Source organism: Hemiscyllium ocellatum, chromosome 6 (genome assembly GCF_020745735.1).
Source record: "Hemiscyllium ocellatum isolate sHemOce1 chromosome 6, sHemOce1.pat.X.cur, whole genome shotgun sequence".
Lineage (NCBI taxonomy): Eukaryota > Metazoa > Chordata > Chondrichthyes > Orectolobiformes > Hemiscylliidae > Hemiscyllium > Hemiscyllium ocellatum.
The window spans coordinates 2,990,273-3,005,881 of NC_083406.1; the positions used below are offsets into that span (position 1 = coordinate 2,990,273).

General features: G+C 41.9%; 1 protein-coding gene across 3 annotated transcripts in view; it reads left to right on the plus strand.

Annotated features, from left to right (window-relative positions):
• The window catches only part of ercc5 (excision repair cross-complementation group 5), a 59,417-nt gene extending 43,808 nt beyond the window's left edge, over positions 1–15,609 (plus strand). For 2 of the 3 annotated variants that reach the window (XM_060825790.1, XM_060825789.1), the window contains exons 13-16: positions 3,895–4,039; positions 10,643–10,842; positions 13,756–13,841; positions 14,594–15,609. In XM_060825790.1, coding sequence (XP_060681773.1) covers positions 3,895–4,039; positions 10,643–10,842; positions 13,756–13,841; positions 14,594–15,106 — 944 coding nt within the window. In that variant the 3' untranslated portion in view covers positions 15,107–15,609. Of the gene's footprint in view, positions 1–3,894; positions 4,040–10,642; positions 10,843–13,755; positions 13,842–14,593 lie in introns of those variants that run through there. The other variant, XR_009644792.1, reaches the window with a different exon arrangement.

Sequence of the window (15,609 nt, forward strand, 5' to 3'; positions counted from 1 at the left end):
CCCCCCCCCCCCCCCCCCCCACCCCCAACTGTTATAATCCGAGTGAACTTTCTGAACTGCCTCCAATGGCAGTATATCATTCCTTAGATAAAGCACCCAAAACTGTTCACAGTATTCCAGCTGTGGTCTGACTCATGCCTTGTATAATTTTAGGAAATTCTCCACGCTTATATTCCATTTCCTTAGAATTGAAGGTCAATTAAAACAGGGATAGACTATTTATTTCTTTCAAACTTGTAGGTAGCTAATATTTTTTATTTTAAAAACTTCCGGTTTCTGTTACAAGGGATGTATGTTGGTGGGTTAGAATTATATTTTTTCAGCAATCGTTCTATTTGCATTGGAAATTTACACTCGATAAGTAGTTGAAATTACATTGTGATCTCAGTATGAATACATTCCAACACAATTCATTCAGGCAATAAGTTAACCTGACCCCGATACAATAAAAATTGTTAAGTTAATGTCCTTGCATATAATCCTTAATTTTTAAAATAATGATTGTTGCTGTTATTAAAATTGCAAATTACGGCTTTTCTACGCTTTTCACATTGATTTGGAGTCGGGAACATTTAGAATGACCAGTCCCCAAACTTCCATAAAGAAATTAAAGGGAATGGGGTAACATTGAAGAATTGTAATCAAAGTGTTGGTAATTAAAACAATTACGTTGCGAAGAAAGGTGATTAATAAGCACTAAGCAATACTGAGGAATTAATTATTGTATTTCTGCAGTTTATGAATGCATCACTATCTTTAAGCTGGGAAGACTCATATCTTAAATACTTTATCTGATATTGGTTACTTCTTGCAGACAGAGATACTTTTTGTCACCAAGTCAGAGTTGCTTTAAATGTTTCTCACTGCAAGGCCCAGTGAGCCTTTCTTATCATAGCTTATCAAACTCATCTCATTAATTCCCCTGTGGCATCTCTCCCATCCAGTTTCCACCCTATCTTATCACGTGCTATTCCCAGAACAACTTCACAGTCATCAGACATTAGATTAGATTACCTACAGTGTGGAAACAGGCCCTTCGGCCCAATAAGTCCACACCGATCCTCCAAAGAGTGACCCACCCAGACCCATTTCCCTCTGACTAATGCACCTAATGCAATTGAGCATGGCCAATTCACCTGACCTGCACATCTTTGGACTGTGGGAGGAAACTGGAGCAAACCCACGCAAACACAGGGAGAATGTGCAAACTCCACACAGACAGTCGCCCGAATCGAAACTGAGACCCTGATGCTGTGAGGCTGCAGTGCTAACCACTGAGCCACCGTGCCACCCCTGCTGGCCATTCCTTGTGCCCATACAATCTTTAAAATGTCAGAATGAGCACTGGCATTTCACAACTGCCCCACTCATTGAAAGACGTATGCACAAGATGTTGGAGGTTCAGATCAACAGGGCACTGCAAAAGAGAGGAGAACCCCCCCCCCCACCCCCCACCCCCTTCCTAAGGAGACTCCTTCCCAGAGCACCTACAGAGGAGCTCATGCCATCAGATCCAGCTGGTCTGCTCTGATGTCACCCAGTTCATTGCTGTCTCCAGGGTGCAGAGGACTAGCCAGCAGGGCAGAAAGAAGATCACTGATCTTCACTGCTCCACCAGGGCACGTACATTGCTCCTCTTCCTGCCACCTCACTCCTATCAATCCTACTGCACCAACCTTGCAATAAATGGCCTTGCTGCAACTGTCCAAAGCCAGTTGCTTGTACACCTTGCAATGCAACTCTGTGCTACCAGAGCACATTGTCAGTGCATTATATAAGGTGTGAGCAGGACAGATTAACACATGCCCAATGTAAATACTCATTGAGGAAGTATATGTTTGGCTGCTGCCCATGACAAGTGACCTGAGACACTGTTATTGCCCAGGGTACAACATGGAGATAGTTTGGAGCAAGCAGCCAGTTGAATCCACCAGTTACATACTCTGGTTTCCTAACTGAGTTTTCTTAATGTCTACCTCGTTTGGTAAGGTGGGAGTCTGAATATTATTGAGGCAGTTTTGGTGTTAACAAGGCGTTTAACAGGCTGCGATGACCATCAATTGGCATCAATTCTCTGCCCAGCAAGAATCTCACAATGCCACTTGGGAGAAGCATAAAAGGTGGAGCGAGATGATCTCAATGTTGAGGTGGGCCTCACCACTCTTATTACCTTATTCTGCTGCACATCTTGACATCACTTAGATCCTGATAGGATTCTGCCCACTTTTTGTGAACAGAAAGTTTTGAGAGCAATCTCTCACTAGGTTATGTAAGACCATGCAACAAAGTAGTCAGACTTTGCCTAACTCTCTAAACAGCACAGTGCAGAGAACCATAAAATTTTCTATTTCACTGTAACTTTTGTCCAAAAAAATATTGTTCAGAAACACCATTTGTCCAGAAATCTTATCAGTGGATCCAAATAACTCATGACTTAGTACTAACTACAGTAAATATTTATATCTATGCTGTGTTCTAGTACACATATAGGCATTCTTATTTCATTCTATAATTCAGAAAACTACAGAGTCCAAAAATGATTTGGACCCAAGCATTCTAGACTGGGGAGGTTAGAGTATATTAAGCAAAGATGAATGGTACTGTTACACTTCACTGAGTCAAATCAGTGTTGAATATTTATTTGCTGCAAAATGAAGCAACTTAAGAATTCCTGTCTAGCTTTGTTTCACTAGGTAATGACTTGATACATCTATGAAAAATATTCAATAGATAGGAGGAGGCCATGTGCAAAAGGTACAATTCTCAGGATCGCAAGGGAAAAGTTATTGTTGCAGCTCTGGATAAGGCTGTAGATGGGTAGTATTAAACTGCAGTTCTACTTTGGTGCAAAACTGTTATAAAATTCTTGTATTGATTTACTGAACCCAAGAATGTATCTGCAAAAGATCTTCAGTCAAACTAATTGTAATCCTATATTCCTATCACCAAAGTGCTTTGCATTAATCGCTGTCATGAAAGCACTAAATTCTAACAGAAAATTCATCTGTAAAGTAGCTTTTAGCTCTTAATGGTGTCTGGGAATTCAGAAAATGGCATTGTTGCATGGCATGGCATTGTAGGTGCAATCCTGCTGTAAACATGCATTTTAATCATGGAATCCCCACAGTGCAGAAAGAGGCCATTTGGCCCTTTGAGTCTGCATTGATCCTCTGAAGAGCTCCTCACCTCCCCACCCTATCCTCATAACCCCACATTTCCCCTGGCTAATCCACCTAGCCTGTGCAACCCTGGACACTGAGGTAATTTAGCATGGCCAATCCACCTAATCTGCACATCTTTGGACTGTGGGAGAAAACAGGAGCACCCAGGGGACGTCCACATGGACACAGGGCGAATGTGCAAACTGCACACAGACAACCACCCAAGGCTGGATGAAACCCAAGTTCCTGGCACTCTGCCTGAAATAGTTGACTCAGCTAATTTTGCAATCTTTGAAATTAAACACTATTCTTGAGAGTTGCGTAAAAGTTAAGTAGCTCCAATAGCAAGTTGAATTGATATCGCACATTTAATGCAGTAAAAATGACCAAAGGCATTTCTGATTGAAAATTGAACTCCAGACATCAAAGGGTAATTTAGAAGGAATGGTCAAAAACTTGATCAAAGAGTCAGGTTTAAAAGCACCTTAAAGGAGGAGAGAGTCCAAGAGAGATTTGAGAAGAAATTAAAGAGCTTTAGGGCCTCAGCATAAACATGGGATGCACAAGAAGTGAGAAATTGAAGGGCTCCTATCGGGATCTGATACAACACTGAGCTTGTGAACTATCTGCTTTAGCTGGAGACAGCTGTGGATAGTAATGTTTCTTTGTTATTAATACCTGAAGAGCATTTTAGGAATGGTGGAAACAATTTTGGCAAATGTCTGTGTTTCAGGTCTTGATAGAACAAAGCTGATAAATCTTGCCTATTTTCTGGGCAGTGACTACACTGAAGGGATCCCTGGTGTGGGTTACGTAACAGCAATGGAACTCCTGAACGAATTCCTCGGACCAGGACTGGAACCTCTTTTTCATATTCGGTAAGATAAAATGTGCTTGTGATTCATCACAGTTCCTGCCGTGTTGACTTTTTCTGGGCTGCAATATGGGGATGGAATGTGAATATGATAAGGCCATTTGTCCCTTTCAGTTCATTCCCTCCATTGTCCACATAACCTTTACCTTACTATGAGATATTTTTAATCGCATGTGGAAAGTGAATAACAAACTCTAAGCTCTGTGAAGTTTTGTTTTTGAGCTCTTTAGCTTACAGACGTCTAGTTTACAAGGCTAATATGGCAACCTACATTATTGCAACTGTTCAGGGCTGAAGATGCAGACAACAACCCACAGTCATGTGGCATACTTGTACCCTGTTGTCGTTTGATCATCTATATTTATATTTATCACTATAACCTACAGTTTTCAGCATGTATGAAATGCAACAGCATGGTACCATCTGAAAAGCTGCCTGTGTTATGCACTAGATATAAATAACTACCTGATCTTGATTATCAAAAGTTTGCATGTACTTTTCCTAAATATTACTCATAAATTAATGGCTATGGAAAATGCCATAACATTGTTCCTAATTCTTCAGCCCTCATGACAAATGGCACCATACAGCTCCGTTTTTTCAGTTGTAATACTTGGGACAGCTGTCATTAAATAGACAATAGACAATAGGTGCAGGAGTAGGCCATTCTGTCCTTCGAGCCTGCACCACCATTCAATATGATCATGGCTGCTCATCCTTAATCAGTATCCTGTTCCTGCCTTATCTCCATAACCCTTGATTCCATTATCCTTGAGAGCTCTATCCAACTCTTTCTTAAATGAATCCAGAGACTGGGCCTCCACTGCCCTCTGGGGCAGAGCATTCCATACAGCCACCGCTCTCTGGGTGAAGAAGTTTCTCCTCATCTCTGTCCTAGATGGTCTACCCCGTATGTTTAAGCTATTTTTAAATCTTTGGAAGGATCACTCGACCCGAAACATTAACTGTGATTTCTCTCCACATATGCTGCCAGACCTGCTGAGTGTTTCCAGCAATTTCGGGGGTTTTTGTTTCTGATTTACAGTACCCACAATTCTTTCAGTTTTCGTTAAATCCTATTTGTTTCAGGAATGAATTCAGTAGCATGAATGATCAGCTATAACACTGCATTGGTGGGGAGAAATTCTTACAGTTAATTATCATCTACAGTACAGAAATGAGTTAGAATTTGCATATCTTACATTGATTTAATATTTCAATTTTGTAAGAGATCCTACTGTTTAGATTTGAAAACTTAGAGCTGGAAAGTTTAGTTATTTGCAGAGCCCAGTGGTGACATTCAAAACTGTAGTATCTTTTTGTCATGGTGCTATAAGGTTACAGAACTAAAATATTAATTCCATGCTGTGTTCAACTGGAGAATTCTAAGTGTTGGAACCCTTCACTGTGCCACTCGACTTTCCCAGTCATGGATGTACAGAGTTCAGTTTCACAATGTTACCCTAATGCAGTTGTATAGTATAACTTACCTGTAAAGCACATAAGACAGCACTTTTCTCTGTACCTCAGTACATGTGACAGTATTAAATCAAATCAAATCAATTTGTGGATGACAGAACTCTAGAAGCGTTCTGAAGTATGAGGAGCACAATGTTAACATCAAGCAGATTTAGTCAGGATGGTGGAGGGAGCAGGCATATGGCATTCAATATTTAATATAGGGGAGTGTGAAATGCTTCCTTTAGGAAGGAAGAGTACAGTTATGAAGCTGATCCAGGAGCTTTGGGACCTGGTGGTATATGCGCAAAAATCATTGAACATTACAGGGTAGGTTAAGAGAACAGATAATAACCATATAGGATACGGGCCTTTTAAAAATAGAACTCAAGAATACAAAAGCAATAATTATGATAAACTTGTTTTTAAACCTTGGTTCAACTTTAACTGAAGGATTTCATCCAGATTTGAGCATTGCACTTTGGAGACCACAGGCCATCAGTTTGAGGTGACTGGTAAAAGTAACAATTGTGACACAGAAATATTTATCATCCAGGGAGTGGCTAGGATCGAGAATGCACACTGCCTGAGGCTGGTGACAGATTCCAGCATGATTTTCAACAAGGTTCAGTCATTATCTGCAGAGTGATAATGTTCAGGGCTGTGTGGGAAGACTCAGGAAGGAGAAGTAAATGAGTTGATTTGCAAAAACGTGATTCTGTCTGCACTGCGAATATTCTCCAATTCTCTGTTGCAATGTTGGGGATTGGTCAACAGACAGAAAGCAGAGGGTAGGAGTCAATGGGTCATTCTTAGATGGTGACCAGTGGATGTGGCAGGATGGGTGTTTGGGCCAAGTTGGTCACAGTCTGTATCAGTGTGCTGTGTCTGAAGGTCAGGTGGAATATTTCTGAGTTTCCAGTTGATAGAAACTTTGTGGGAATTTTAGTTATGAGGACAATACAAAGAGATTGATGAACAATTTCGGCTCAGTGAGTGAGGAAGGGAAATGCAGATGGAATATAATGTAGATAGTTTTGAAGTTATTGAGAGATTGGAAATTGCTGATGTCCAAATGACCTTGGATGAACTTGTTTATAAGTGACTGAAAGCTGGCGTGCAGGTACACCAAGCAGTTTGGAAGGTAAATAGTATGTTAGCCTTTAATGCAAGAGGATTTGAGGACTGGAGCAAACAAGTCCTGGTTCACTTGTCTAAAGCTTTGGTGAGACTATACCCTGAAGTATTGGTTCCCTTGCCAAAGGAGAGAGTTGGTATAGACTGAGTGCAACACAGATTCCCAGGGGCTGTCTTAAGTGGAGAGATTGCGGAGACTCTCTATATTCCTTTGAGGTCAGAAGAATGAGAAGTGACCTCAAAGAAACTTGCATTTCTTGTTGATGACGAGACCGGGTAGCTGCAGAAAGGTTGCTTCCCCTGTCTATGGGTGTCGGAGAAATTTGCCCAATAGGTTAGAGATCACAAAACACAGCTCAGAGTGAAATTGACAAACTAATTATTGCAAGCAATATCGCTGGAGGAGAACACAGACCAGCTGACACAGAACTGACAGTCTGCACAAAGAATTTGATTTCTCCTCCTAGAGCTGAGGATGAGACCAGTTTTATATTAATGCTGCACAATGACACTGATTAAGAAATGGGAAAATACAATGTTTCGGGAAATGGAGTAATTTTGTTGCAAGGGTGCTAACTGGAAAACAGTTTATCGGATGAATGTCCTGTTCCTCACAATGCAACATCTTGACAGTATCATGGTTCCATTCATCTGCACAGGTAGGTCTTTTCTGAAGTGGTGAGGTACTCCCATTGTCCTGTGGTGCCTGTCTGTCTGTCCCACTCTTTGTGTGGCTTTGCTGCTGCTGGGTTGTGAAACTGCCCTTTGGGCTTTGAACTTCTAGTCGTGTCCATGGGAGTTTGAAAGCGTATTCCATTGTCTGCGTGCCGTCTGACCCAGTTTGTGAGCTGCTCGGGAATTCTGGGTGTCCTGGTACAATTTGGCCAGTTTGCTTTTGTGGGTTAGCAAATCTTTTCCCACAATGGGTCTAGAACCAGAGGACACCACCTCATAATAAAAGACAAGACAATCGAGGAACTTCACTTATCACAGGGTGCTGACGTTTTGGAATTCATTACCACAGAGGAATGTGAAAGCTTTGTCATTAAGTATGTTCACAACAGAAAATGACACATTTCTACTCACTAATAACATCCAGTAATAAAGGGATAGCATGGCAATCTGGTATGGAGGCAGATAATCAGCCTGGATTTTAAGTAGCAGAGGCCCTCAAGGGACTGCAAGGCCTAGACCTGCTGCTATATTCAATAGGTTTTGGTTTAGTAGTGTCATAACCCTGCAAACTTGGAACTTAATCCATACTGAGTATATTTTCTAGAAACTAGTTGAAGGAAATGTAACAGAAGTAGAAATTTGAATAATGCACGTTGTGAACTTTCTGAAATTCTTTGGCCAAGTTGGCATATTTATTGATGTTATTTATATATTGCAATCAACATACAAACGTACATAGTACAGTATGTTCGGCCCTTAATGTTGTGCTGACCTTTTACCCTACTCTAAGATCAAACTAACCTACATATCCTACACTTTACTATCATCCATGTGCCTATCCAATGTCCTTAATGTATCTGACTCTACTACCACTGCCGGCAATGCAACCCCATCCACCACTCTCTGTGTAAGAAACCTACCTCTGACATCACCCTAAACCTTCTTCCAATCACCTTAAAATTATGCCCCTTAATGATAGCCATTTCCGCCTTGGGGAAAAGTCTCTATCTATGCCTCTCATCAACTTGTAGACCTCTATCAAGTTACGTCTCTTCCTTCTCACAGCAAGTCCTCCTGAAACAACCTCCACATTTCTGTTATGCATTTCCCTGAGAATATCTGTTCCCAATTTATGCTCCACAGTTCCTGCCTAATAGCATTGTAATTCTCCCTCCCCCAATTAAATACTTTCCTATAATCTGCTTCTGTCCCTCTCCATGAGTATAGTAAAGGTCAGGGAATTGTGATCACCATCACTGAAATGCTCTCCTACCTAGAGATCTGACACCTGACCTGGTTCATTGCCAAGCCCCAACTCCACCATGGCCGCCCCTCTAGTCAGCTTATCTACATATTGAGTCAGGAATCCTACCTGGACACACCTGACAAAATCTGCTCCATCCAAACGATTTGCATTAAGGAGGTTCCAACAAATATTAGGGAAGTGGAAATCGCCCCTGACAACAACCCTGTTACTTATGCAACTTTCCAAAATCTGCCTCCCAATCTGCTCCTCTGTGCCTCTGTTATTATTGGGGGAGGTCTATAGAAAACTCCCAATAAAATGACTGCTTCTTTCCTGTTCCTGCCTTTTACCCATACTGACTCAGTAGACAAACCCTCCTCGACGGCCTCCCTTTCTGCAGCTGTGATACTATCCTTGATTAGAGGAGAAAGTGAGGTCTGCAGATGCTGGAGATCAGAGCTGAAAATGTGTTGCTGGAAAAGCACAGCAGGTCAGGTAGCATCCAAGGAACAGGAAATTCGACGCTTCGGGCATAAGCCCTTCCTGATGAAGGGCTTATGCCCGAAACGTCGAATTTCCTGTTCCTTGGATGCTGCCTGACCTGCTGCGCTTTTCCAGCAACACATTTTCAGCTACTGTCCATGATTAGCAATGCCACTCCCCACCTCTTTTACTTCCCCTCCCTATTCCCATTGAAACACGCTTTCAAGGTGAGAGGTGGAAAGTTTAAGGGGGGTACATGCGGCAAGGGTGGTGGGCGTTTGGAACACGTTGGCAGCAGAGGTGGTAGAGGCAGCACGGTAGATTAATTAAAGATGCGTCTGGATAAATGCGTGAGTAGGTGGGGAGCAGAGGGATACAAATGCTCAGGAATTGACCGACAGATTTAGACAGTACATTTGGATCAGCTCAGGCTTGAAGGGCCGAAGGGCCTGTTCCTGGGCTGTAAATTTTCTTTGTTCTTTGCATCTAAATCCTGGAACGTCCAACAATCATTCCTGCTCCTATGATATCCAAGTCTCTGTAATTGCCAAAACGTTTCACTCGAAGTACTGATCCATGCTCTTAAGTTCATCACCTTTATTCCTGACACTTCTTGCATTAAAATAGACACACTTCAACTCATCACACTGACTGTAACTTTGCCCTGTCAACTGTCTGTCCTTCCTCACAGATGCTCTGCATGCTGTATTTGCCTGTTCACCAGCTACCCCATCCTCTGATCCGTAACTCTGGTTCCCATCTCCTGCCAATCTAGTTTAAACCCTCCCGAAGAGATCTAGTAAACCTTCCGCCCAGGATATTGGTGCCCCTCCTGTTTAGGTGCAACCCATCCTCCTTGTGCAGGTCCCATCTTCCCCAGCAGGTATCCCAATGTTGCACATATCTGAAGCCCTCCCTCCTACACCAGTCCTGCAGCCACGTGTTCATCTCTGTTCCTAGCCTGACTAGCGTGGGGCACCGGGGGCAATCCTGAGATTACTCCTCTGCTCGTCCTGTCTTTTAGCTTCCAACCTAACTCCCTATATTCATTTCTCAGGTCCCCGTTCCTTTTCCTCACTGTGTCATTGGTGCTGATGTGTACCACAACTTCTGGCTGCTCACCCTCCCCCTTTAGAATCCTGTAGATTCGATCTAAGACATCGCTGATCCTGGTATCCGGGAGGCAACACACCATCCAGGAGTCTTGTTCACAATCACAGAATCTCCTGTCTGTTCCTCTAACCATTGAATCTCCAATCACTATCACTCTCCTATTCTCCCTGCTTCCCTTCTGAGACACAGAGCCAGGCTCAGTGCCAGAAACCTAGCCGCTGGGGCCTTCCCCTGATAGGTCATCTCCCACAACAGTATCCAAAGTGGTATACTTATTAGTGCAGGGAACGGCCACAGGGGATCCCTGCGCTGTTTGCCTATTCCCTTTCCCTCTCCTGACAGTCCCCCAACTACCTTTATACTTACAATGTATATATTACATGCATTGAACTATATTTGTAAAGATTGGTAAGCATATATCCTAGGTTTATAGTTCCATTAAAGCTGTATTTATTCAGATGTATTAACGTAGTTAACAAACAACTTCTCTTTCAGAGACTGGTGGACTGAAACCCAGAAAAATAAAAAACTGCGAGATAATCCAAATGATACAAAAGTGAAGAGAAAACTGCGGCACCTTGACATTTCCCCAGGGTTTCCAAACCCAGCAGTGGCAGAGGAATATCTGAAACCAGTTGTAGATGAATCTAAGAGATCACTGTCCTGGGGTAAGCCAGACTTTGATGAGATCAGGGAATATCCTTTTCTAGAAAGAATTATCAAAAAGAAAGTAAGTTTTACTTTGAGAGAATAAACGTAACTTTATTGACCATATTTTTGTAGTAAGTTATCTGCAATATATCATACGTTCTTTTATGTTGAGCAAGTTGTTGTTTGATGGTTCAGAACTTGAGTATTGCTGAGAAAAGGCATAGTTTGTTTTTTGTTTTATTCCAGTCAGGACAATTTGCATAAAATAGCGATATAAAGGAAAACAACTATATTGTATGAGAGGAGAGTGCTGATTGGTTGCCAGATGTGCTGTGACTATTACGTGCATGGCCGTGGAAATGCCACATTGATACAAGATGAAGAAGTTTTTTTAATTCAGAGGGTTGTGAACTTTTGAATTTCTCTACTACAGAGGACCATGAAAGCTTAGTCTTTGAGTATATGTATGGTAGAGATTGATCGACCTCTCACGACTAGTGGCATTCAGGATTATGAGGATTGGGTGGATAGAAGACTTAGAAAGGTTTGATCAATCTTGGTCATGTGGACAGGCTCGATGGGCTGAATGGTTCACTCTGTTCCTGTGCTCCTATCCTATATCCTGCACATCACACAACAGTGGAATTCACATACCACCTTATTCATCATGTGATGGGCAGACCATCTTTTTGTCTTGAAGGTTGTATCCAGTTGCTCCTGGATATAGCAGTGTGAAAGAGCTAGCATCACTTGTTTCACAAACATTTGAGATACTTTATCTAAGGTAGATGTGGCACTTTTCAGGACTAAAACGAGCTTCAGGCCCATTAGACAGAACACTGCCTGTTTCAGCTCAGCAAAATGGGTGACAGCCATTCCCGGGTTCATTTCTCAGGACATTGCCTTGAGTATTCACAGTAGACCTGCCTGATTTAAAATTTAAGCAAACTTTTTAAACAACATTGAGAGAACAGAATGTTAAAGTATATGGTGATGTTTTTATATCATTATAAGGATACTAACCCCCATTTTACAGCTGCATGAAACTAGTCTTATTATCGAACTCAACTTGCTAAGGTAGCCACGTGTAATGCTCTGTCTTATCACTGCTACTCCACTGTTTTACACTGAGTCATCAGAGAGGTGATGGATGGTATTATCGATGATGCTATCAGACAGCATTTCTGCGTCATTAACCTGTTCACAGGTAGTGGGTTAGGTTAGCTTCTGCCAGACTGACTCAGCATCTGACCTCATTATGGTCTTGGTCAAAATATGGACAATTGAGCCAAACTCTGAGCTGTGTGGCATCTGCCAGAACTGAAGTCAGTAGGGATTGGAGGGAAAGCTGTTCATTGGTTGATATCATTATAGCTAAAATGAAGATGCTTTGATTGTTGCATGCCCATCATCTCAGTCCCAGGACATTGCTTTAGGAATTCCTCAGGGTGATGTTCAAGTCCGAAACATTTCAGCTACTTCATCAATAGCCTGCCTTCCTGCAGAAAGTCAAAGTGGGGATGGTCAGGGATGATTGGTACTGAGTGCTGCACATTCACAAATCTTCAAATACTGAAGAAGCCCTTGACCATATGCAGTAATACCTCCATTACACTACGACTTGGACTGACTAGTGGCAAGTTACATTTTCAGGCAATGACCATCCTGAACAGGAAAGAATCTAACATCTCTCTTTGTTGTTCAATGGTATTGACATTATTGAAGCCCTCACTGTCAACATGCACGGGGGTTATCATTGACCTGAAACTGAACAGGACTGGCCAAATGTATACTGCAGCAGGTCAGACACGGAGACTTCTGAGGTGAGTAACTCAATTTGTATCTCCCCAAAACCTGTCCTAAAGCCAACAAGGAACAAGCCAGGAATGTGATGGAACACTTTTCATTTGACAATGAGTGCAATTGCAACAGCATTCAAAGTTCAACATCTCTCAGGAGAAAAACTCAACTAATTGGCATGATATCACATCCCACTTTTGAAGTCTTGGTAAATTAATGGCTACAAAAGGGTATCATCCCACCTCTGTCTGGAATTTGTCCTTAGTGGGGGTGGGATCTGCACTATTCATGAAGTGACTGGTATCAGACAAAAGTGGGTGGCCTTTTCTTGAGGGTCCTCTGAGCCCATCAAAGACAGTTACCCCAAGATGATTAGATTCTCTGCGGGGTGGAAACAGGCCCTTCGGCCCAACAAGTCCACACCGACCCTCCGAAGAGTAACCCACCCAGACCCATTTCTCTCTGACCAATGCACCTATCACCATGGGCAATTTAGCATGGCCAATTCATCTGATCTGCACATCTTTGGACTGTGGGAGGAAACTGGAGCACCCGGAGCAAACCCATGCAGACACAGGGAGAATGTGCAAACTCCACACAGTCAGTCGCCCAAGACTGGAATTGAACCCGGATCGCTGGCGCTGTGAGGCAGCAGTGCTCACCACTGAACCACTGTGCCACCCCAAATCTTCCCCCTTTGACCCTGTGTCGATCTCTTGAGCCTGACCCCTCATCTGACCATTTTCCACTCAATTCTACAGGTGGGATTCCAGTTCCCATGGACTTTCTGGATCTTGTATTTAGAGTTACAGGCAAACAGCTATCTGACCAGAGAACTGAACAGGACGATATCCATTTGTAACACTCCAGTCTACCATGGCTTTCCACAGCACCTCTCATTTATAGCCGTCACTTGGTTCAAAACACAAACTGACCAGTATCATCGTAGCTAACACAACCTGGGCTTGAAAGTATTCTAGCTAGACTGAGAAAATATGGGTAACATTAGAGCCACAGAGATGTACTGCATGGAAACAGATCCTTTGGTCCAACTCGTCCATTAAGAAAACAGACGCAAAGCTCTTTTATTTAAACCTTGAATTAATAATTTGTCATAATATTCTTCACTTTGTAAAATATATCTTTAACCTTTGGCAAATTTTGTGAGAACCGTTTTGGCTGGACCAGGAAGAAAACTGATGAAGTTCTTCTACCTGTCATGAAGCAAGTCAATGCCCATCAGGTAAATCCTCACAGTTTCAGTATTCTGGTCTCATTGATATATTTGAATGTTAATCACTTGGAATGTATAAATAAGCTGTATTTAATGAATCTGAAATGGGGTCATGTGTAACAGTTAAGTCACAACATCATTCTTTGCCGTTGGTTTCTAATTACTAATCCAGTGCTGAAAAATAAGATCCTTTTCTCCCATGGCATCTTAAGTGAAATAGATTAGTAGTGGCAAATGAGAGCACTGGAAACAGAGAAACCGATTCTTCCAAGGTGCACTGACGTTTAAAACAAAAATTCTCATGTTATTAGTATCTTCATGTTGGATCTCCTCCATGTTGGTAACATTGAGAAATACATTTGACCATATGTGCAGTCGGGTCCAATTTGAGAAGGTTTTTTTTCAATAAACAAAGAAGTGGGGAAATTGTCCCGTGAACATCAGAAACAGCAGGCCCATTCTTCCTCCAGCAGTGTGGTTTGTGTGTAACGTTACATACCTGTCCAGTTTGGTACTGACGGGTGTCTTGTGTTCACTGTCACCTGGGCTCCACGGGAATGTTCATTTGGAATACACTTCAAAGGGAGAAAATGCTGCCATTTGAACCTGTAACTTTATATTTTGGTTTTATTTTAGAAAATTGAGCTCCATACTCATTCTTTCTCTCAATAACATTTCCTTTACTATATTCAGTATTTTTCAGTGTGCTGATCTTCAGGGTTTTTTTTGTACAATGTTCTAATGACTTATTTCTTTTGCAGTCTCAGCTACGTATCGATTCCTTCTTCAGAATGGAACAGCATGAGAAGCAAGCAATAAGAAGCCAAAGGCTTCGCAGGGCTGTGACTTGTATGTTGAGGAAAGAACAAGAAGTTTTAACGGAGACCCAGGAAAGCACTGGAATGGTCGAAGCAGCCGGTGATTCAGCAACGGAAGGGAAGGGCCAGCAAGGAGCATCAGGAGTCAAAGGCAGATCCCATACCTCTCAAGTACAGCGTGGAAAAAGGAAATCTCCAGAGCAGCATTCCGGAGGAGGTTTTATTCAATCCACAAATTTATCTAAAATGTCTGATGATTCTGAAAAAGATGAAGTTAAGCCAAAACATTCCAAAGTAATGAATTTGCATAAGAAAACTCCAAAAAAGGGCAAGACAGCCAAAATGGGCAGCAGCTCGAGTGATGAGAGTGATGATCATATTATGGTAACAGCTAGACCTGTGTTTGAAAAGAGAGGAAAGGTTAAAACTAAACAAAGAAAAAAGTTGAGAAGTTAAGCAGGCGATGCTTCCTGGTGCACTTTCTGCAGCTGTAAATTGTTTCGAGCCCAAATTTCCAGTTGCTTCCCCTTTTTTTTAAAAGACGAATATTTAATGATTTATGTTTGTGCAAAGCTGTTGTAATCTCTGTGAATTTAGTGTTACACACAAGACACAGGCCAAAGCCTTGTTCCTAAGTAGCTTTAAAGTGCCTACGAGTTAGTTAAATTGACTCTAGATTGGCCTCTGTAGAAATTGAACATTGTCTGGACTGATAGTTATGTCCAACTGCCGAGAAACCTACCTTTATGAATGAGTGGTACGTTTTCTATGTCTTCACTATCAAGTGCAAAAAATGAATTTTGTGTTTTGTAAAACTGTAGATTACAGATATTTTTAGGCTCTACAGAAAAGGCAAAATCATGTAAACCTCAGGGCCTAGCTTTGAATAAGTATGTGCAAAATATGTGTATATTTGTACCTTTTAAATGTGTACCATAATACAATAGCTTGTAGACAAA